This window comes from Hylobates moloch, unplaced genomic scaffold (genome assembly GCF_009828535.3).
Source record: "Hylobates moloch isolate HMO894 unplaced genomic scaffold, HMol_V3 SCAFFOLD_17, whole genome shotgun sequence".
Classification (NCBI taxonomy): Eukaryota; Metazoa; Chordata; class Mammalia; order Primates; family Hylobatidae; genus Hylobates; species Hylobates moloch.
The window spans coordinates 63289132-63311962 of NW_026652292.1; the positions used below are offsets into that span (position 1 = coordinate 63289132).

Genomic DNA, 22831 nt, shown 5'->3' on the forward strand with positions numbered 1-22831 from the left:
GCACTCCTAGTTTATAAATAGTGTCTGTTGTGTTTAGAAACACATTTTATTTTTGGCACCTAAGATTGATGTGGCTGTTCACGCACACCATAAAAAGTATAGACAGCATAGCTAATGTTCTGTGCTGTGGTGTGAATTACTAGCCTTTTTGCATCTATTTCTTAATTTCCCTTGTCTTTGACCTTATTTTCAGCCGTTTAAAGCTAACAAATCTCTGTACATGTTAGAAACAAATTAAGTAGCCATTTTGGGTGATACTAAGGTGCTGTGATTGTTTTCAGCCAGGGGTCTATTCATGAATCCCAAAATACTTTCTCACTCCTTTGTTGGGACCACAGAGATAAATATACAGATAAGGGACTTTGAAAGACCATTTTATTAGTGGGAGCTTCAGTGCGAAAACCCAGTGTTGACCCTGGGACCTGGGCCTCTTGTGTTAGAGAACATCTTTATCTACACTGGCCCTAAGCTCAGCATATCCAAAGTACACACACATCAAGGTCCAGACCAGAGTCCCGGCCTCAGTCCAACAGTGTGTGGTGGGGGCGTGCATGCCCAGTTGGGATCTGCCTCCTGTACTGCCTTTGTGGGAGAGCAGCCCACTTTAGAAAGAAAGAAAAAGTGATGAAAAGGCTGGGCCCTTTTTTTCCCCTGTTTATACTTATTTTATTTTATTTTAAAGAGGTTTGTTACATGTCATGAGGGTTTGTTGTACCTATTATTTCATCACTCAGGTATTAAACCCAGTACCCAAAAGTTGTCTATTCTGCTTCTCTGCCTCCTCCCATCCTCTCCTCTCAAGTAGGCCCCAGCATCTGTTGTTTCCTTCTTTGTGTTGATAAGTTCTTATCATTTAGCTCCCCCTTATAAGTGGGAACATAAGGTATTTGGTTTTCTGTTCCTGTGTTAGTTTGCTAAGGATAATAAAGGCTGAGATCTTAGCTGCTCTGCTCTGGCCCTGGGAGGGAGACACTCGGTGCTCCCTGCTCCTCCAGAGGAGCAGACTTTATTCCTTCAGCACTGACTGTTCCTGTGCGTCTCTCTTTATGTCTTCCATATGAAAGCCTGAGAGCGTTCTTGGCTCCAGTACTGGGGTGGAAGCCACCCCATCCACCCACTCCTGCTTTCAGCAACCCTCAACCAGTGACTGATAGCAGATGATGGATAACTACCCTGCCTGCCTCACCTGTCAGGTGGGGCTGCCCTGAGGTGCCTTCTCCACTGGCTTCAGAGTCCCCAGGGACTGAGTCTCAGGTACCTCAGTGGTAACGTCTTCAGCAGCTCACCTTGTCGGACATCATTCTCTTGTCTCACTTCCCACTTTTCTACTGGTGCATTCTGGGGTCACCCCCTGAGTAAAGTCATTATTTTCACCCTTGTCTGGGAGAATTCCACCTAAGAGACACAACCGGCCAAATAACGTGTTTGCCATTCAGATTTGCCTAGTTAGAGAGTCCTGAAAATGAGAACAGAATAACCGGACAACTTGAAAACACAGCAGCTAGGATATGGTGTAAAAGACGGTTGGCAGAACAAGGAATTACACCAAGGTGAGAACTTCAAAGCTGTGGCCTTGAAATTATTGGAGGCAAGTCACGCAGAATAAAGGTTGGAGTTTTGTAGGGTAAGGTGGCTAGAGTGGGCTGAGATAGGAAGAGCTGGCTCCGTTGAACTAATGAACATGACCCATACATAGTTTGTTTCTGATCTTGCCCCATGTAGGAAGATAGCAGTGTGTGTGTGTGCGCTTTTATTTTCATAGGAATATTTAGTTTGAGTTTTTTTTTTTTAATTTAGAAGCTTGGATTTGGGGTTTTATTTTTTATGACAAAGTAACTAAATCCTGATGGTGTCTTGGAAGCTAGTTTTCTAGTTTTGGTTCACCTTTTTGAAGGTAGTTTGCTTTATTTTAGAAGTCTATGCAGTAGATAACTGATGCCTATGTATGTTTCATATTAATTAAAATCATATAAAGATAGTTAGCTTAATATGAAGGTTTGGTACAAATATTGCCTCAACAGGTAATGAGTCTTTTCCATGTAGCTGATTGAAATTTATTCAACAAATATTTAAGGTGCGCACACTGTGCTAGGCTTGGGATTTATGGAACATATGCAGTGATGGGGAGAAACATAGGATATACACAGTAAGCAAATCTCAAGTACTGTGGATAAAGACAATGTGTAAGAGGATACCAAGTTTGGGAGTGCCAGCACTGTGAATGTCTGCTAGTTTGTGGTGGAATGGGATGAAATTTAGAAAGCCTTTGAAGACAGAGCCTTGCTCATGCTGGATGAGATGGTTTGGGAGGGGGTGGAAGTAGGGAGCTGTGTCAGGTCTCAGGTAATTTAAAGCTCATACTCTCTGTTTAGAGACCAGTGCCCTAGACTAGACCATGGTTATCAAACTTCATGTGCATCAGAATCCCCTGGGGTTTTGTGAAGGCACAGATTACGGTATCCTATACCACACTGAACGTGGGATAGGTTGACTTTTGAGATGGCTGTTAGGCTTCCAGATGGAGACATTGAGAACTCAAAGAAGTGGTATGTTTGGGCTAGAGTTACAAATTTGAGTCTAGGGACTTAAAGCTGTAGGTGGCGATGAGATTGTCTAGGAGAAAGCATAGTGTGGGAAGAAGTGAGTGTGGGTCAAGCACCAGTTGGTCTGATAAATACAGTGAGGATTCATTCATTCAACGAAGTGATCGGGAGTTACTGTGTGTTGGACATTTTTCAAGTGAAGAAGACAAGTAGTGTATACTCTCTGCCTCATGTAACTTACAGTTTAGTGATTGAGAAAATAGACAATAAATGAAATGATTCAGACAAGTAAAGAAGATGATAGATTGTGGTAAGTGCCATGGAGCAAAACCAATTAGGAGGGGGGCTCTCTGTGGGTTGAGGGTGTCCTTGGTTTTCAGTAGAGTGTGCGGGGACACCTCCTCCAGGAGGAAAGCACAGAACAGAGGGAGATGAGGAGGGAAGTGAGCAGACATCTGCAGGAAGAGTACATAGGCCCTTCTGTCACATCAACCAAGGGGTCTTTTTTTTTTCCCAGGTAATTGATGTTTTGGATCCTTGATCTTATAGGCCTCATGCTGTTAGGCTGCTAAACTTGCATGATAATAGTCCCTGTTGGCCTACTTGCTAAAAAACATTATTATTAGAAGATAGAATTATCTAAAATTTGTACTTCCTATAAATTTTCCCCTTGGTTTTTTGGTAGATAACTTTTTTAGATTGTTTTTAGCACTGAGACTTTTATCTCCATCATCCATCCATTCACTAGTCTATAGCTTTCCTTCTAATTTCTTCCATCTCTTTTTTTTTTTTTTTTTTTTTGAGACAATCTCTTGCTCTGTTGCCCAGGCTGGAGTGTGGTGGCATGATCTTGGCTTCCTGCAACTTCCACCTCCCAGGTTCAAGCGATTCTCCTGTCTCAGCCTCCCAAGCAGCTGGGATTACAGGTGTGTGCCACCATGCCCAGCTAATTTTTGTATTTTGGGTAGAGATGGGGTTTCACCATGTTGGCCAGGTTGGTCTCAAACTCCTGCCCTCAAGTGATCTGTCTGCCTCAGCCTCCCAAAGTGCTGGGATTACAGACATGAACCACTGCGCTGAGTCCCATATCTGTCTTCATTTTATGGAATTGACATTCTTGTGTTGTGCTATATATTTGGTTACCAGTATTTAGTGACATGCCTCCCCTGTATTCTCTTCACTGCTGACACTACAGTTGCCTACTGGTCAGTGTGTTTGACTTTCCAATGTTAATCCTACCCCTAGGCCGCTAAGGTAATTTAGCATCTCTTCCAGCTATTGACAGAGTTTGTCCTAGTCAATAAGAGATGAGGAGCAGAGCAGCCTGCTGTGGGGTTTGGAGAAAGATTTCCTAGCTTTTAAGGAGAGATACGAGAAGAAAGTCTGTTCCTTTTTATGACTTTGTGGTTGGAGGTGATTTCTGAACCTGGGATACCATATTGTAAGTGAGGCACAGCCTGAAGGCACAGTTACATTCTGAGGATGGTGGATCTGAGAGATGCATGGAACCAACCACAAAGGCCCGACTTCTTGATTTCCTGTAATGCCAGATAATTACTTTTGTGATTGGTGAAGCCATTTTCAGTTGAGGGTTCTGATACTTGTAGTTAAAGGCATCTTACCTGGTATACTTCATGTTCTTTCCTATAGGAGGTAGTTCTTTTACCAAGAACTTAAAATATTCCTTTAGTTCTATTTAAGCAATTCTTGTGCTTTTTTTCATTTATGCTTTAATGATCCAGTGTATTCAGATTTAGCCATACATCCTGAAGCCAGACTCCTGTTTACTAGGGAAGCTGTGGGTTGGTGGGGGAAAAAGGGGATGTTAAATGAGAGAATCTGACTATAAATATCTTTTGGCAATGCCTGATTAATATGGCTGTTATTACATGTTATATAATATGTCAAGAGTTTTTTATTAAAGAAAAAGTACATCTTTAAATCATATTACAGAACTCAGTTATTCATGAGAGGTATTTTGTAGAAACAAATGCAGTTCATCATTGACTCCAAATTGATGTACTGCTTTAGCTAACTAACTCAGTTCCTGTTGTAGATGCTGTTTAAAATCTGAAAAGGGAAACGTGTGTTTTAAAAAGATGGAACTGACATTATATATTTCTATTTACAGAGCTTTTTAGCTTATGCAAAACAAGTCAAAAACATAAAGGTTGAATTTTTTCATAAAATAATCTTGTTGAAATGAGGGTCAGTTGGGGAGTTGCAGGGAGGGAGATAGGAACTAATAAGTCAGTCCTGATGATTAACTGTACCTCCTGGGACTTAAAATGCTGGGGATCAAACATTTGATTATGAAAATTTTTAAACATACGGAAGAATTGAAAGGGCAATGCCATAATCTTTCATATTACCAATTTACTTACCCAGATTCAACAATTCAGTAATTATTAACAATATGCCATCATTTTTTCTTCTGTATTGGAATATGCTTACATATGTTTGGTGAATTATTCGAAGGTCAACTACAGACGTCATGACTGTCTACTTTTATGGAGAAATGAAATGATTAGTAATGAGATACCACATTCTCCGCATTATCTGGCTTTATGAATAGCCTTGTGATTTTGTAGCCAACCATAACTTACTAAAAACATTTTTATAGAAAGGTTAATGTAATTCTGTCTCCTAGCCTTGGTGTGTTCTTTTGTCCATGAACATATCCATCCACACACTCTGTATTGCGTGTCTCCCCCTCACTGAGTGGAGCAGAGCCTGCTCTTGTGGAACCTGTGGTCTTTCAGTGAGGACAGTTGAAGTAACTGAGGTGCACTTGGTACAGCGTGATAAGAGATGCCACAGGACAGGGCGCAGAGTGCTGTTCACAGGTTTTTTTGTTTTTTTTTTTTTTTGAGACGGAGTCTTGATCTGTCGCCAAGCTGGAGTGCAGTGGTGTGATCTCGGCTCACTGCAGCCTCTGCCTCCGGGGTTTAAGCCTCAGCCTCCAGAGCAGCTGGGACTACAGGCGTGCGCTACCATGCCTGGCTAATTTTTGTATTTTTAGTAGAGACGGGGTTTCACCATGTTGGCCAGGCTGGTCTCGAACTCCTGATGTCAGGTGATCCACCTGCCTTGGCTTCCCAAAGTGCTGGGATTATAGGCGTGAGCCAGTGCGCCCAGCATTCACAGGTATTTTTCTGGAGGAAGGAATGGAGTTTCACCCAAGGCCTCAAGGATACGTGGGTGAAGAGGGATGGAGGTGAAGTTGTGAGTTGGAGATTGAGATGCATTCGGGACAGGGAATCCCAAGTGCAGAGGTCTAGAGGTGAGAGGAAATACCCTTTCTAGAAACGTCTTGCAGTATGACTGGTATAAATGAAGAGAGACAGGGTGAGTGTTAAGGGAAGGTGTTGAGCAGATGGGAAGTGAGAGTTGGCGAAGGAAAGGTGGGCAAGGCTGGGACCATGGGTAGCCTCGGAAGTTACTTTAACACACCAGAACTTCCTTCTGAGTGACTGTGGATCTTTTTGAGGTTTAAATCAGAGCAGAGACTTGATCAGGTCTGTGTTTAAAAAGACCACTTCAAATGGAGAATCAGACACAGGTGAGAACTTGTGTGGTTTACAACCTGGGCTAGGGTGATGATGATGACCAGGACAGAGAGGCAGTGACTTTGAGGCCTAGTTGGAAGGCTGCGGGTTACCACATAAAATAACTTAGTTTTTCAAACATATGGAGAAGTTGAAAGAAAGTTATCTCCAGCAACTCAACTTGATCATGGCCAACTTTTCAGTGTGTTTGGTTTACCTGTTTTCCTATTATTTTAGCTATAAATTTACTTGGTTCCTTTAGTAAATCTCCACTGTGTCAGTCAGAAAGATACACTTAAATCCTGGCCACTTATTAAGATCAAGAACTTGGCCAAATTTCTTAATCTTTCTGCACATGAGTTTCCTCATCTGAAACAATGACACTGCCTCCTAGAGTGATTATAAGGTCTTAATGGTCTGATAAGTGATAGACACCAACTCACTATATTTAGTGGTTTGTGCTTCCAGACAGCCTAGAGTTAGAGGTGGATTTCAGGCTGGGCTGGATCCAGGGGCTCACCATTTTTCTCTTTTCCCATCTGTTGGCTTCTTCAGATTGTAGCAACATGGCCGTTAGCAGCTCAGGCTCAGATCTTGACCTCTTATCAAACCAGTGGGAATGTTTATGCTCATCCTTCCCTCTCCCACAAGTCCTAGGTTTAGTTAGACCAAAGTCGTATAATTGCTAAGGCCAGCGTATTTGAAAATCTGCACAAGGTTGATCAGGTGTCATGCCTGAAGGGATGGTGTTGAAAATTTGGGGGCACTACCTGTACCATATGGAGAAGAAGAGGTGTTTCCACCTTAAAGCAATGGAGAAGGCTGCTCCCATCACCCAAAAAATTAAACATTAAATAATTGATAGCAATAGTTATAGTGTTATTACTATTAAATTTTGAAATCCTTGATAGTTGCAAACCTTTCCCACCTTCGCTCACTGTAGAAGTTTTGAATTTTTGGATGGCTTCTGGTTTACACCTTCCTGCTATTTGTCCTTAGAATGGAGTGGGCAGAGTTTCCTTAGGTCTCTGCTTGGCCTGGGTGCCAGCTAGTTCACGTTACCAGGCTGATATCTTAATCTGCATTTCCCCAGAAGCAGGTCCCCAGGTGAGCCTTCAGTGTAGTGATTTGGTTGGGAGATTTGCCCAACAGCCCTCATATTTGGTGCTGGACCATGAGAAGCAAGGGCAGCCGTTAGGGCAGTGTCTTCCCAAGCAGCTCCTGCGGCAGGCAGCTGATACTGGGGACTGCTGGGAGCCAGCAAGGAGCACACTCAGACCCCCCAGGCCTCTGGGATATCCTGTTTTCCTCCCGGGTGAGGACTCTTCCTATGGCCATTCATGCCCTTTACCCCTCTGACCTTCATGGGTGGACTCTCAGGAGATGCCCAGGCGAAAGCTGCATGGGGAAGAATTGCAGGTAGAGGGACCACAGGTGTGAGCGCTGCCATGCTGTCAGTGTCTGCTGCAGCAGGTGCCTGGAGATAAGGGATGCTGGGGCCATGGCATTCACAGCAGGGAACTTATCCTCTGCATAATATTCCTCTTTCTGTTGAAATTGCTACACCAGGGACCATCTTTTTACTCCAAGTTAAGAGGAGAACTTAAAAGCTGGTTGGAAGTCCAGAAAAAAGGATGGGATTTGTGAGTTTACCTGACTACTAAGACCTTTGCTGACCATTTAAATGTATTTTGTGAAGCTTCCTGACTTTTTCAGATCTTTTCAGATACTTTATTTAGAAAATGTCTTAGAGGCCAGGGTGCAAAAACCCAAAAAGTTGGGGTAGTTACCAGCATTGACAAAGCTGTTTTCTTCTTGTGGAATATGAAGTTTTCAGAATTCTGATTAATGAAATACCTATCCAGTGATGGTAGTCAGAGCATAGATTTTATACTGATGTTTAATAATCATTTTGTTTTTTAAAATATTGTGAAGTATTGGCGGTGGTGGTTGCAGGGAGTTTGGTTTTATTTAGAAAAACCTGGCTCTGATTGTGGGGAGGTGGTAGAATTGCAATCCCAACCTTAGCTACTTAGGAGTACCTGTGTGTTAAAATGAGGATGAGATGCAAGAAAGACCGTAGAATTTGCTGGAGGCCACAGTGATCCCAGGATTCACAGGTTGCATTTCCAGAGCAGTGTTCTTGAGAATTTCTAGTTCAATCTCTATCACCAGGTGTTAAACAGCACACATAGCATGGAAGCCACAGTGCCACTGACACATCAAAAATGCCGGGCTTAACGGTAAATGAATGACAGCCGCTGCTGCTGAGCAAAGGGCCAACCTCCTCAGGATGCTTCTGTGAAATTTCTGGGGAATCCAGCTAGTAACCAACTTTGATGTTGTAACTTTTGCTATATTGCTAGAATGAGCCTGAGAGAAAACTCACATGTTATGAGGCATGCCATGTACAGCAGTTCACTTTTATTAGCTGGTGGGACAGTAACGTTGAATGTGCCTGTGATTGGATGGAAGAAAACACATGAATCTGTGCTCATTGCAGCCAGACTTCCTTGGAGTCTTTTTCTGTAGCATAGGTAGAGAAGGGATGCCTGCTGCTTTCTGATTTGGAGAGGATGGAGAAGGCAAACTGAGGATTTTCCTCTAAATAATTTAGACTGCCCGGGCACACGTGAGCATGGCCATGACGGTGCAATTGTTATTAAAGAGCCTGGCACAGTGTTGTGCTGACAGGTGGCGCCAGTGGTCCAGGGTCTACTTCCAGGAAGGTCTTGTACGTTTCAAGTAAGTAAGGGACTGAGGAACCCTGGAGGTACTGGTTACTTTGGCTTGTACTGAGCATTTCTCTACATGTCTGTTTTGTTTCACCAATGGCATGTGCATCCTTAAATGAAGAGTAGTGTTGGAAGCTTACACGTGGCTGTATAAAGAATGGGCAAGGTTGCCACTGTTATGTAAGGATGTCAGGAGAAGAAAAACTGAAAAGAGTTTCAGTTCTCCATATGGCTTCAGCTTCTCTGGGAGATGAGCAGAGGCCACTCTGGCTTCAGTAGACAAGGTTGTAGGTGAGTCTTGACAAACAGACTCAGCTGAGGGTGTCCCATAAAGCGGAAGTGTGAGCCAGCCACTGGCAAGAGTGTGGTCTAGGGAAAGGGACTGTATTTAGACTGTCAGCTCTCCACAGAGGTCTAGCCAAACACTTGTATGGAAAACTGGTGAGTCCCCAGCTGAGCCCAGCGACCAGGAGGGGAGCTGTAGCCGTAGCGTGTCTGCAAAACCACACGAGTAGAGGGATGTGGCTGAGACACTCACTGCTGCCTCCCACCCCCAAGTGGTAGTGCTCTTGCATGGACGTGCCAGCATACTTGAGAAGAATAGGATAAATGGTGATTGCTATTAAATACCACGTGGTATGAAGCTTGTGCATCTTTGCTTTGAGCTATATAATGTGTTTTATCACACATTTATTTTATATCCTCACCTCATAGAAAACCTAACCATAGGCCAAGTGCAGTGACTCACGCCTGTAATCCCAGCACTTTGAAAGACTGAGGCAGGCAGATTGCTTGAGGTCAGTAGTTCGAGACTAGCCTGGCCAACATGGCAAAACCCTGACTCTACTAAAAATACAAAAAATTATCCAGGTATGGTGACAGGCGCCTGTAACCCCCTCTACTCAGGAGGCTGAGGCACGAGAATTGCTTGAGCCGAGGAGGTGGAGGTTGCAGTGAGTCAGGATCATGCCACTGCGCTCCAGCCTGGGTGACAGAGCAAGACTCGGTCTCAAATGACAACAACAACAACAACAACAAAAAACCCCCAAAAAACCTAAATATAGAAGGCCAGGGAAGGGAAAATATATGGATTTTAGAGTGTATATTTTTGAAGATGGTTTTTAAAAATTCAACTGAATGATGTTTGTCACAATTGTAATTAGATTTACTTTGATATTCAAAGTATGGCATACTAAGGAAGAAATTATAGAAATAATGTATATGATTGTCGTTCAGTGATAATTGTGAAGTTGAATAATATTAGGTCACATATTTCTTTTATGACGTATATTTTTATTATTTTATTGACCAAACCAAAAGGCTTTGGAGCCAGATCTGTCAAATTTGCATTCTGACTCTCCCTTTTACTACTGGGTTGATCTTGGCTTAGCCCTTTTGGCTTCAGTTTCCTCCTATTATTATACTTTTTTTTTTTTGTATAGCAGGTAAGTGTATTGTGCCTGAATACTTGTTGCAGTGTTGATATGTGAATAACTTTTATTTTATTTTTAACAGGGACCTCCGAAACAATCTTATTAGTAGTATAGATCCAGGTGCCTTCTGGGGACTGTCATCTCTAAAAAGATTGTAAGTATTTGAATTGCTTGCTTATGAGTTTGAATTGTTGCTTGTATAAATAGCTGTCAACTTACTTTAACATGATGAAAAATGGACATTTAATAAGTTTTTGAGCTTTACCTGGCCAGGTCCCTGATACAGAAACAGAAAGAGGCTGGGCGCAGTGGCTCATGCCTGTATTCCCAGCACTTTGGGAGGCTGAGGCGGGCGGATCACCTGAGGTCAGGAATTCGAGACCAGCCTGGCCAACATGGTGAAACCCCGTCTCTACTAAAAATACGAAAATTAGCTGGCATGGTGGTGTGTGCCTGTAGTCCCAGCTACCTGGGAGGCTGAGGCAGGAGAATCACTGGAACCTGGGAGTGGGAGACTACAATGAGCTGAGATTGTGCCACTGCACGACAGAGCGAGACTTTGTCTCAATAAAACAAAAAGAAAGAAAAACAATATTTTATATAAGTAGGTGAGAAGGTGGTTAATTTGCACAGTGGTTTGATTTGTTTGGTGGTGGATGGCTATGTTACTCTTATGCTACTAAAATCATTACCATGTTGGCTTTCCCAGCAGACATAATCTGTAGACGATTTTCAAATTATGAATCCATTCAAACTGTGTCTGTTGTAAATGCCATAGAAACAGAGGTACCTTTTAAGTAATGATTTAAAGTCTTGCCATTTTCATGTGTATCTATATATTATGATTTTAAAACCTAAGGACCAGTTTTTATTGCTTCTGAAGCTAAACAACTCCCCTATCTCCTATACGAAGCTCCTTTCACAGTTGCTGTCTGAGCAGGCCCACATTTGAGAAGCGGCTCTAGACAAAAGCCATGAGGACTGTCTCTCCATCCTTTATTCTTTCTGAAAGCGTTTACTGAGCACTTGCCACTTACCATGCCCTGACTTCTTCGGAAGATCTTGCAGACTCTTGGGGTGGGGAGGATAGGTAATGTAGGGGAAGAAAAATAATTTTCCCTCTACCCTTCTAGTTTCTCAGCTTGGACCTCTAACAAAAGACAGATTAACAAGAGAAAAGCAAGTTTATTGAGAAAACTCAGGAAAACAGTAATTCTCAAAAGAGGTGGCTTAGAACTCTGGCTTATGTAACATTTCAACAAGGAGCAATACGTTTTTAGAGAAGTGACAAGACAAAGGAAAAGGACCTTGAGTCTCTTAAGGGAAAGCAAATTGTGGGAAGGCAAATATATTGGAGACTAATGGTAGATAAAGTCTAATTAGTAATGTTTGTTATGTAGATTCCTTTGGTACCTTGTCTAAGCTGATAAGCGTCTGAAGCCCTCTCCTGGGAGGAACTTATGTCCTTTCTGGTGGAGAGGGGTGGAGGGACAGCTTTGTAAATTTATGTCCTGCTTTTAGTCAGATAGGGTAGAGCAGAGAGCTTTTCTTGTATCTGTCTGCTTTTCAATCGCCTGTAGCTGGAAATAATCCTTATGCCAACAGGACGTGTTTTGGGTGGCATGTTCTGCTACCCTTCAGTCGTTAGTGCAAATATGTCTGAACGCACACACAGGCGCTGTAACTGGTAAAATCATAAACGTAACCTGCTAGGGAGAGGAGAGAGCACCTGCAATGGGAAAAGCCTGCCATGAGAGCCACTGACTTGTTTAGATTTGAACTTGCTCCCAAGGAATGAATATGTATTAAAAAGGCCTTCCAAACAGGGTGGGCGCAGGTGTGCAAGAATGTATCTCTTAGGACAATAGTTTAGTTCTTTGATCAGAGCAGAAAGTAGAAAGAGGGAAAAGAATATTGGGAGATCAGACTGGTCAGGGACTGGGCTTTTGAAGACCTGCTATATTAAAAATGTTTAATCTGTTCTTTAGACAGTGGGGGGCTACCAGAACTTTTTGATTATGGAATTGACGTGATCAGATTTGTATTTCAGAATATTTCTGATAGCAATAAGGAGAAACCACATAAGTGTAGGGAGACCAGGGACAAAAGATCAGGGAGACCAGATCCGTGGTTTTATTTTCCTTATAGTCATCCTTTTGGCGGGCTCTGTCTCTTGTTTTTTGGGGTTTTTATATACTTAACTAAGTTTTCTTTTTTTCCCCCTCCAATGTGTGTGTGTATTTTTTATGTCTTACTGGTTTTCTGTAGTATTTGCATCATAACACTGAGTATGGCTGCTTTTAGTTTAATTATGCCATGACTTAAATATTGACATTGACTTTCCATCCTAATGCTTTTGACATCTTCTGTCTTATTTAGTCATTTAAAACCTATTTCTTTTTTTTTTTTTTCCAACTTTTTAGTTCAGGGGTACAAGTGCAGCTTTGTTGCATAGGTAAACTTGTGCCATGGGGGTTTGTTGTACAGATTATTCACCCAGGTATTAAGCCTAGTACCCATTAGTTGTTTTTCTTGACCGTCTCCCTCCTTCCACCCTCCTCCCTCCAAAAGGCCCCAGTGTGTTTTGTTCCCTCTATGTGTCCATGTGTTCTTATCATGTATCTCCCGCTTATAAGTGAGAACATGCAGTATTTGCAAAACCTATTCCTTTTTATTGTCAAATCCAATTGTAAAAATTGGTCATGCTCTTTTTTGCACAAGATTTTTTTTATTGCTTTTGCAAGTAAAATATCTTTCATTTAAAAACCTATCGTCTGTAGCTTTCCTCCTATTTTTCTCTCTCAGACAGTCTTAAGGGTCAGAATTCTGTAAGATTAAGAAAGGTAGGAGTTAAAGGATTTTTTCTTTGTCTTTTAAAATTAGTTACAATTTGAATCAGTAGGGAATTTCTTACCATAGTTTTTGCTGGGGGTGAGTGGTGGTCCCCTGTGTTTATCAGTCCGTCTGTGCTCATTAGAAACTCAGGGCCATCTGGAGGAGGTCTTGCTACTAATCAGTTTTCTTCTCTTCTGCCCATTCTGCACTTTATTATTTTCTAGTGAAGGCTTTTAATGGAACAAGTTAGGAAAACTGGCTGGTCTGGGGTAGGTGGTAGTGGAGATTGGAGTTCTAGGTAAGGAAGGTAAGCATTATAGGAGGGTAGACATTAGGCATCAGATTGCATGGGATCAAGCCAGGTTTAGAGTAAAAGGACTATCAACCAGGTGTGGCAGCGTAATCAAAGTGATAAGGTGGTGATTGGCGTCAGTTCAGTTCAACAAAAATTCATGAAGTTCATCCTGTGAGCCCAACTGTGAGCAAGGCTCTGGAGACACACAGGTAAATCAGGAAGCTCTCGAGGAGTTTGCAGTCTAATGGAATTACAAACACCGACCGAGAGTCTGGATATGGAATTGAAACACATTTTACAAAGAGTTGAAGCAATAGCTAGAGTTTAGCTGCTAAGAGTCTTGGAAGTTGTTAGGACTTGGCTATCCAGACACAGGCAGGGGATATGGAGCATGACCGTCAACAGGCTGCACCTCCAGACACAGGTCATTAGGGAGTGGAGGGGCAGCAGCAGGTGAGCAGGATTTATAGCAGTGACTCACTTTCTTTGTGCTTCTGTCTGTGCCGGAGTCAGTTTTGCACCCATGCCTAGGAACATGAGTCCTCAAGTAGAAAGCAAAAGTGTAGGGGCTAAGACCTACCCTATCAGAAACTCTGGGGCTGATGCTGAATGATTTTTATACAACCATCCCTCCCAGTGATTCTGATGTGAAAGTATGAGAACTTTTAGAATACTTTTCCCTCCAATCTATTTTTTTCCCTCAATGGGAGGAATGTGAAATTATACTGTCAGGTCCTTTTCTTATCCCCTCCCTCTGTGTTCCACAGTGTTGTAGTCACAGCTTTTAGGTAATAAAAATATTAATGCTGATTGTATCTGTATGCTGAGATACAGGTTGAAGAAAACCTATTGTTAATAAAAAGCAGTTTCTTCAGTATGTTTTAGATACTGCACACTATCTTAGATTCTCCATCTAGTTATTTATCTTTCAGTAAATCATCTCTCAAGCACTGCCATCCAAAATGAATTTTAAAAATTCTCGTTCAGGAGTATTTAATATAATTACTGATATCGTACCTGGCATTGCCTTAGTAGTCTTTCACTGTGTTACACGTTAAGTAGTCTCTTGTGTTTTTGCTTAGGAAGATAATTGCCATTTATAATATTCTTCCCACTAGAAGATACATTCTTAATTCCAAACAGATGACTTATAATTAACTTAGGGTACACAGCTTGCAAGCTGAAGAAGTCCTGTATGTAAACTCAATGGGATATAAAGATATTTGACAGTAGTAATGTTTGCTAGTTGCTCATAGATACAGACCGTTTTTCTTATGGGTTCTTAAGTCATTAATTTCAATTATGCATCTCCCTTAACAAGAACACATAAAGTATTTTTGTTATTATACCATGCCTTTGCCTTTAGTTTATAAATAATTTGAATCAGGAAGTTGAAGTGGTTTTCTGAAGAATATACTATCAGAAGTAGGTGAACCCTAGATCCATCAGTTTCTCTTGTGTTTTATCAACGAATTTAAGTTGATTCTCAATCCAAATAAAAACCCATTATCAATATCTAAATACCATTGTAAGTAGCTATAGCTGTAATGAAATTGTTTCCCGGAGAATCAATGGTAATTGCATCATTTAAAGCTCAGAATTGAGATGGGATTATAAATAGAGCCTAGATATGCTGGTTTACGCAACAGTTTACAAGAAGATGCCTAATTTTTGTTAACAGTGAAACCCAGAACTAAAAGGAAAATCAACTGGGATTTAAAAGAAAAAGTCCCACGTGATTAAATACTTAGTAGCTACAGAACAACGAGGACAGATAAAGACTTGTATTGCTTAAGATTCTTTTATCAAATGTTGTCATAAGAGAGGGAAGGCAGAACTATGAAATTATTGAAGACCAGAATTACCTAAGGTGCTGTATTAGGCCTCTCCGGAGAGAGAGGACCAGTAGGATGTATGAGAGGGGATTTATTAGGGGGAATTGGCTCACATGATCACAGAGGGAGAGAGGTCCCACAATAGGCTTTCTGTAAGCTGGAGGGCCTATGAATCCTGTAGCATAGCTCAGTCCAAGTCTGGAAGCCTCAGAACTGGAGAAGCTGACCTTGCAGTCCCGAGTCCAAGGCCTGAAAGCCCCAGGAAGCCCACTGATGCAAGTTCCAGAGTCCAAAAGACAAAGAACCTGTACCCTGATGTCCAACAACAGGAGGAGAAGACGTCCTGCTGTGGAAGGGGAGAGAGCGCAGAGAGAGACAAGCCTTCTCTTTTGCCTGTTTGCCCCAGCGGGGCCCCAGCTGATTGGATGGTGCCCACCCATACTGAGGGCGGGTCCTTTCTTTCTCTGTCCACTGACTCCCCCACCAATCTCCCCTGGAAATGCCCTCACAGACATGCCCAAACCAATGCCTCACCAGCCATTGAGGCCTCTCAGTCCAGCCAAGTTGACACCTAAAATTAAACCATCTCATTTTAACTTTTGAAATAGTCAAGGAAAAAAACAAATGAGGTACCTGATTCAAATATTATGTTCTTAGAATTTCTGGTGAGACTACTACATGACCAAGTACACAGTTTGGATTCCAGTACTTTTAGTTTGAAATGGGTGGTGCAGATCGCCTTATTGAAGAGTAACTCAAAGAATGCGTACCTCTCTATGACAGAGAATAATAGGGACATTGGCGGCAATATGATGAAAATATTTTTGAAAGTTTGACTTAGGGAGCTTATTCTAATTATTTTGTCAGAATTCAAAGTGTGATGAATTATTCCAAGTCTAGCAACTAATAAAACTTAAGATTCATTGTTTTAGGGTTTTCTTGCAAAGGGCTTCCTAAGTCCACTGAAAACAATGATGCACGTCATGCCATCCCAGGTGGAAGTTACAGATATTGTCAGTGGTTTTCTCCCAACATAAAGTTTTTACTTTTAAACCAGTGCAGGTCTCTGATTAAATGTAAAAATAAAGTTGTGTTCATTGTCCTTGATGTCAAGCAAAATAAATAAAGAGGAATAGAACAAAATATTAACTAAAACTTTTCCATAGGTAAAAAGAAAAAGTTTCATTGATTGAGGAGAAGTAAAAAATATTTAGAAGGTAACATTTAATAGGAAATAGAAATGAGGAGTGATTGCAAAAATAATTGGGCCATATCATAGATATTGTTAATTTGGCTAGGAGTCTGAATGATAGATCTGTAAACTAAAAGCTAACACAGTTATTTTTTTCATTATAATTGAAACTTCTGAGTATTTAAGGAACGAAGTCAGAAAATGGTATTTTCAGATGTTCCTGAGGAAACGAAAGTTCCATTATTGTAATAATTTGCTGTGTTATCCATTATCTGTCATTTACTGACTGAGTTTGGGCTCAGTTCTCCAACTGCCCCAGCATAATTAACTGTGTAGGTCATCTAACGAATTGTATTGCAGGCAGCAAGATAGTTTGAGTCTCATTTTTACTACTCCAGTTTTATCTTGAGTAATTTTGCAAGAGTAAGTGCTTGAAATACAGAGGGCACTATAATTGAGGAGCGTTGAGTCTGTGCATGCCAGCGGTAAGTGAAAGCAAGGATCATTTTCGGCCTCACTGCTATCCTTATCTCATTTGAGTAGAGTAAATATCTCAAAGATGCTAGAATAAAGGTCTTGTGGGATACCTGGGTGCTGTTCTTGAATACTGAATGCATGAGACCTTCATTAACCAAGAGAACTAATTGAAGACACTTTTCCACCCTTCTCCTTAGGGACCTGACAAACAATCGAATAGGATGTCTGAATGCAGACATATTTCGAGGACTTACCAATCTGGTTCGGCTGTAAGTATATCTTTTCTTTCCCATTAAAAGATAAGGAAGCATTTGAGCCAGTACCTAAATATGTATGAAACTTATGATATATTTAATTATAAGTAGCAACTGTAGGGGTTTTAGAAGCCATAGGGGACAAGGAGCTCACAATTTAATCATGGGGATGTAATCTCAGAATATAATGCTACCTTACCACACTACACACATGGACACATGTGCATGTACACCACACACACACACACCACATAACGCAGTGTAGTACATGCAACAGAGAGCACATTCATGCTGAGCGGTATGATCAAAAGCTTTGCTAGTCTGGGAAAATTTCTAGGAAATAGTAAAATGTGAGCTGATGGCCCAGAAGATTTGCAGAGATCTGGATAGTGAGAAAGAAAAAGAAGCCAAACTAATGATACATGAAAGTGGGAATGAGAACAAGGCCGTTTGTCAAGGGGAAGGCTGGTGGACTTGGAGTAAAATAACCATTTGAATTGTGCCTCTGACCATGTGATCTGGGGTGAATTGTTTTGACTTTTCTGAACTTTTCTGTTTTTCAACTACACAGTAGGATTAATAGTAGCTCAAAGTTATAATGATTATTTAAAATTTAAGTTATCTATATCCATTTATTATAATTTATATAGAATATAAATGTAGAAGAACTTTGTATAAGCCATCAAGTATGTTTATATCTTTTTTAAAAAAATAAAGAAGTTTTAAGCCAGGAACAGTAGCTCATGCCTGTAATCCCAGCACTTTGGGAGGCCGAGGCAGACAGCTCACTTGAGGTCAGGAGTTTGAGATCAGCCTGGCCAACATGGTAAAACTCCATCTCTACTAAAAATACAAAAATTAGCCGGGTGTGGTGGCGCATGCCTGTGGTCCCAGCTACTCGGGAGGCTGAGGCACGAGAATTGCTTGAACCCAGGAGGCAGAGGTTGCAGAGGCTGCAGTGAGCCAAGATTGCACCACTGCACTCCAGCTCTGTGGGTGACAGAGCAAGACTGTGTCTCAAAAAAATATAAAAAAGTAGTAAGTTCTGTTTGGGAGTAATTAGACATAAGGCTGATTATTTATAATAGAGTTTATTTTGAAATGTATGAAAAGCAGATAGGGGCTTCGAACTGACTAAACAATAGGAAGCCACTGAAAGACATTTATGTTGGAAAATGGCATGAAATCATGTTTTAGAGACAAGCAGTCTGGGAATAGGGTTCCGCATGAAATGCTAGATGTGGAGTGGAAGGTCAGTGTAAGGACTGTCTACTTGCGGTTCTTTCTCCCTGTAGCTTTTTAGAATGTTTCTTGTATTTCAGGTTACCTTTGAAAAACCAATTAGGGGCTTAAATGATGAGATTCTTTCATCTATACAGTAAGGGAAGAGACTTCAAATCAATTATTAGAGTAGAACAGAATGTTTATGCTGCATAGGAAATTTGTAGCTGTTTTCAGTGTGTCCTTTCGTTTTCAGGGAAAGGTATATGGCCTGATTTTTGTTTTTTAATAAAAGACTGATTTGATGTGCAGCTCTACTCATGACTTGAATTTAGTTAAATTAACTGCTGCTTAACTCCTTTGTAACTGCCCTGCAAACATTTCTATCTCAGTGCTTTTTAAAATCTCTTCTTGAGATTTTTGTATTTTTACTTTTTTTTTTTTTTTTTTCTTTTGAGATGGAGTCTCGCTCTGTTGCCTAGGCTGGAACGCAGTGGCACAATCTCGGCTCACTGCAACCTCCACCTCCCGGGTTCACACCATTCTCTGCCTCAGCCTTGTGAGTAGCTGGGATTACAGGCACCCGCCACCACACCCGGCTAATTATTTTTTGTATTTTTAGTAGAGATGGGGTTTTGCCATCTTGGCCAGGCTGGTCTTAGACTCCTGACCTGGTGATCCACCCGTCCCAAACTCCCAAAGTGCTGGGATTACAGGCATGAGCCACTGCACCTGGCTATATTTTTACTTTTGAGGACTGCGTTAGAATTGACAAAACCATACGTCTGTGAAGGAGGCTTTTATGTTTTTGGACAGCTATGACTGAAGTAATGAAAAACAAGGTAGTAAACTGGAGCCTACTATTTTGTTGATTTTAGTTTTAGATTGATTTCTAGCTTTGGCCTAGGGATTTGACACATCAGCAAATGTTCTTTAGGCAAAAGAGCTGGGTGGGACAGAGCTTCTGTTAAAGCAGGTTGCTATTTTCTTGGTATTTCCTTTGCCTCCTTCTTCAAGAACTAAAATGTTTGGTAGGTTTAGAACTTGGGTTGTCTCTTACATTTTTACCAATTATACCTGTTGTGAGAATTTATACATCACAGAACACAATGAATATCATCCAAGTAAAACGTGAAAACGTAAAAATAACATTGCCAAGCTTCCCACTTTGAGATTTCCTGGAGATGATCTTATAGTTCATGTCATAATAGATGATAGTGGCCTTTAAATTTGATTTATTTTTATTTTTATATAGATTTCTGGGGTACAGGTGCAGTTTTGTTACAGGCATAGTGGTCAAGTCAGGGCTTTTAGGTATCCATCACCTGAATAATGTACATTATACCCATTAAGTAGTTTCTCATCATCCACCCTCCTCCCACCCCCTCATGCATGTGATTCTCCACTGTCTATCATTCCTATTGTGGATCTTCTAAATGGAACAGTCTGTGGCATATACAGCAGTATACCTGGCCTACATCTTTTAAATACTTTTTAGGCCGGGCGCGGTGGCTCACGCTTATAATCCCAGCACTTTGGGAGGCCGAGGCAGGCGGATCACGAGGTCAGGAGATCGAGACCACGGTGAAACCCCGTCTCTACTAAAAAATACAAAAAATTAGCTGGGCATGGTGGCGGGCGCCTGTAGTCCCAGCTACTTGGAGAGGCTGAGGCAGGAGAATGGTGTGAACACGGGAGGCGGAGCTTGCAGTGAGCCGAGATCGCGCCACTGCACTCCAGCCTGGGCAACAGAGCAAGACTCCGTCTCAAAAAAAAAAAAAAAAGAAAACTTCTTAAAGACAACATGGCAATTAAGGAAACTTCTTACCATTCAGCATTGTGTTGCAGTGACATTGCTTATCATAATTTGGGTTGGCACAGGTCTAGAGCTGTGGATCAGGAAACTTTGTTTTGCATGGGCTGCTACTGTCCCCAGATTTTTGAGCTCTTGAGCCAGGCCATATGCCGGTTGTGAAGGATGACAACAGCTCATATTTCAGAGTGGAGAACAGCATTTTCTCAGTCCAATGAGTAGAAAAGAGAATATGATTAGGAATGGAGCATGCAATACATTTCTTAGATTAGGAATCAGAGATCTTCCTCTTACTGTTTCCCACCCAAAAGAGAAAGTATACAAAAAGAAGGAATTCTAGAGTGGATCACTGTTCTAGCCGTTTCCTCTGGTAACTCTTCAAATGGGGACCTCAAACTGAGTGGGTCCCTTAGCCAAGGAGGTTGGCTAAGGGATGATGAGACCTTGATGGACAGCATAGGCATTCTCAGCCAGATTTCTCATCATTTTTGATCAAGTCTTGGCTTTGGAAATTTAAGTTAAGAATTTTTTTTTTTTTAAACCCTTTCTTTAAGTGTGTCAGAGGCCTTAGTAGACATGGGTGGGGTGGGGGTGTAAAATTGATTAATCCTATATATTGATCTCTGCCTTTGCTGATGGAGAAGTTCTCTTGAACTATCTCAGAGAAGTATAGTCCTTCTTGTAAAGGTTCTCACTCTGTCCCACTGTAACAGTGGACATAACTGGTAGACCAAATTGGGAGCCAATAATGGACTTCTGTGAAGCCTGTGTCCTTCACTTAGGAAGTTAATTTGCAGAGAAGTGTCAGGAGATCTACAGACCAAAATCTCTGTCAGGAGATCTACAGACCAAACTTTGTTCAAATTGTTCTTTATGATCAATCTAATACCTGTATTTTTTCCTCAAGAGTTATACCTTTAATATTTCCCTCTCAGAAATATATGTATTTATAAGAACTTCCCTTTACAATTTCCTTTATATGAAAACCCTTTTGTGTGTGTATGTATTTGTATATAAATACATACATACAACTTATATATATATGTTTGTATAAAGAACTTCCTTTATACAAAAAAGGTGGTTGTTACTGAGTAATAAAATCATATGAAGGAAAAACTAGATTTCCCTTCATGATTTCAGTCACATCATCCTGAGATAACTTGTATTAATGATCTAGTGTATATATATATATTTTTTTCTGTTATACCCAGAAATGCATAGACACACATACAGAGCTTTAAAAATGCTCTGTACCTGGCAACTCAGTTTAAAAATAATTTACCAACATATTAACATGTTTTTAATAGAGTACATGTTTATTTAGTTCATGCTCGTCAGTGGCTACAGATATTCTAGGTATAGAACAGATTGTAACTTAGTCATTCCTCTGTAGATGGAGATTCCATTTAATTGCATATTCCCTTCCTTTACCAAATCTGCCCTGATAAAGGCTTCTGTATAATAGATGATGCATCATATACACATGCAACTCTTAGGAAATCAAATGTATCTATTTAACATAAAATAAGTAAATAAAGTCAAATTAAGTGAGAGTAAGAAACAACAATGGCCGGGCACAGTGGCTCACGCCTGTAATCCCAGCACTTTGGAGGCCGAGGCGAGTGGATCACTTGAGGTCAGGAGTTCGAGACCAGCCTGGCCAACATGATGAAACCTCGTCCCTACTAAAAATACAAAAATTAGCCAGGCCTGGTGGCATGTACCTGTAATCCCAGCTACTCCGGAGGCTGAGACATGAGAATCACTTGAACCTGGGAGGCAGAGGTTGCAGTGAGCAACTGCACTCCATCCACTGCTCTCTAGCCTGGGCAACAGAGTGAGACTTGTCTCACAAAAAAAAAAAAAAAAAAAAAAAAAAAAGCATAAAGGGTGGGGGTGGGCAGGTAACTCACCTGCTGCTCCATTCTATGAGCTTATTGTGATACAGGAGCAGTGACTTTGCTCTTGTCATTCTCAACTCCCTCTTAGTTTTATTTATTTACGTATTTATTTAGTGAGCATCTCAGAGCTAGACTGCAATTGTAATGTTGTAAAATATGTGTCATTGCTTATGGCCCCCAAATCCAAGCTAATTACTTCACTTGTGTTCAGCCATACAAATGGCAGTCTGTTTCAACACTTAAGGAACAGTTTGCGTTGGGATTTACTGAGAAGATGGCATGTCCTTCTCTAATGTGATCCCTTCCTTTGTGATTTCCAAGGGAAGTATCTAATAATATGCATATTAGAACCTAGTGGTTCCTGTAAGATGCAATTTTTTTTTTTTTTTTCGGAGACAGAGTTTCACTCTGTTACCCAGGCTGGAGTGCAGTGGTACCATCTTGGTTCACTGTCACCTCTGCTTCCCAGGTTCAAGCAATTCTCCTACCTTAGCCTCCCAAGTAGCAGGGACTATAGGCACACACCATCACACCTGGCTAATTTTTGTATTTTTAGTAGAGACAGGGTTTCACCATGTTGGCCAGGCTGGTCTCAAACTCCTGACCTCAGGTAATCTGCCCACCTTGGCCTCCCAAAGTGTTGGATTACAAGTGTGGGCCACTGCACCTGGCCCAATTCTTTTCTTTATACTTAAGTCCTACATTTGTAGGATAGGTATTTATTTCTAACTTACTGTTATGGAATCTTG

The 22831-nt window shown here is 41.1% G+C and overlaps 1 protein-coding gene across 2 annotated transcripts in view; it reads left to right on the forward strand.

Annotated features, from left to right (window-relative positions):
- Positions 1 to 22831, forward strand: part of ADGRA3 (adhesion G protein-coupled receptor A3) — a 130783-nt gene that overhangs the window by 44341 nt on the left and 63611 nt on the right. For both annotated transcript variants that reach the window (XM_032135627.2, XM_032135628.2), the window contains exons 3-4: positions 10342 to 10413; positions 17091 to 17162. In XM_032135627.2, the coding sequence (XP_031991518.1) occupies positions 10342 to 10413; positions 17091 to 17162 (144 nt within the window). The remainder of the gene's footprint in view (positions 1 to 10341; positions 10414 to 17090; positions 17163 to 22831) is intronic.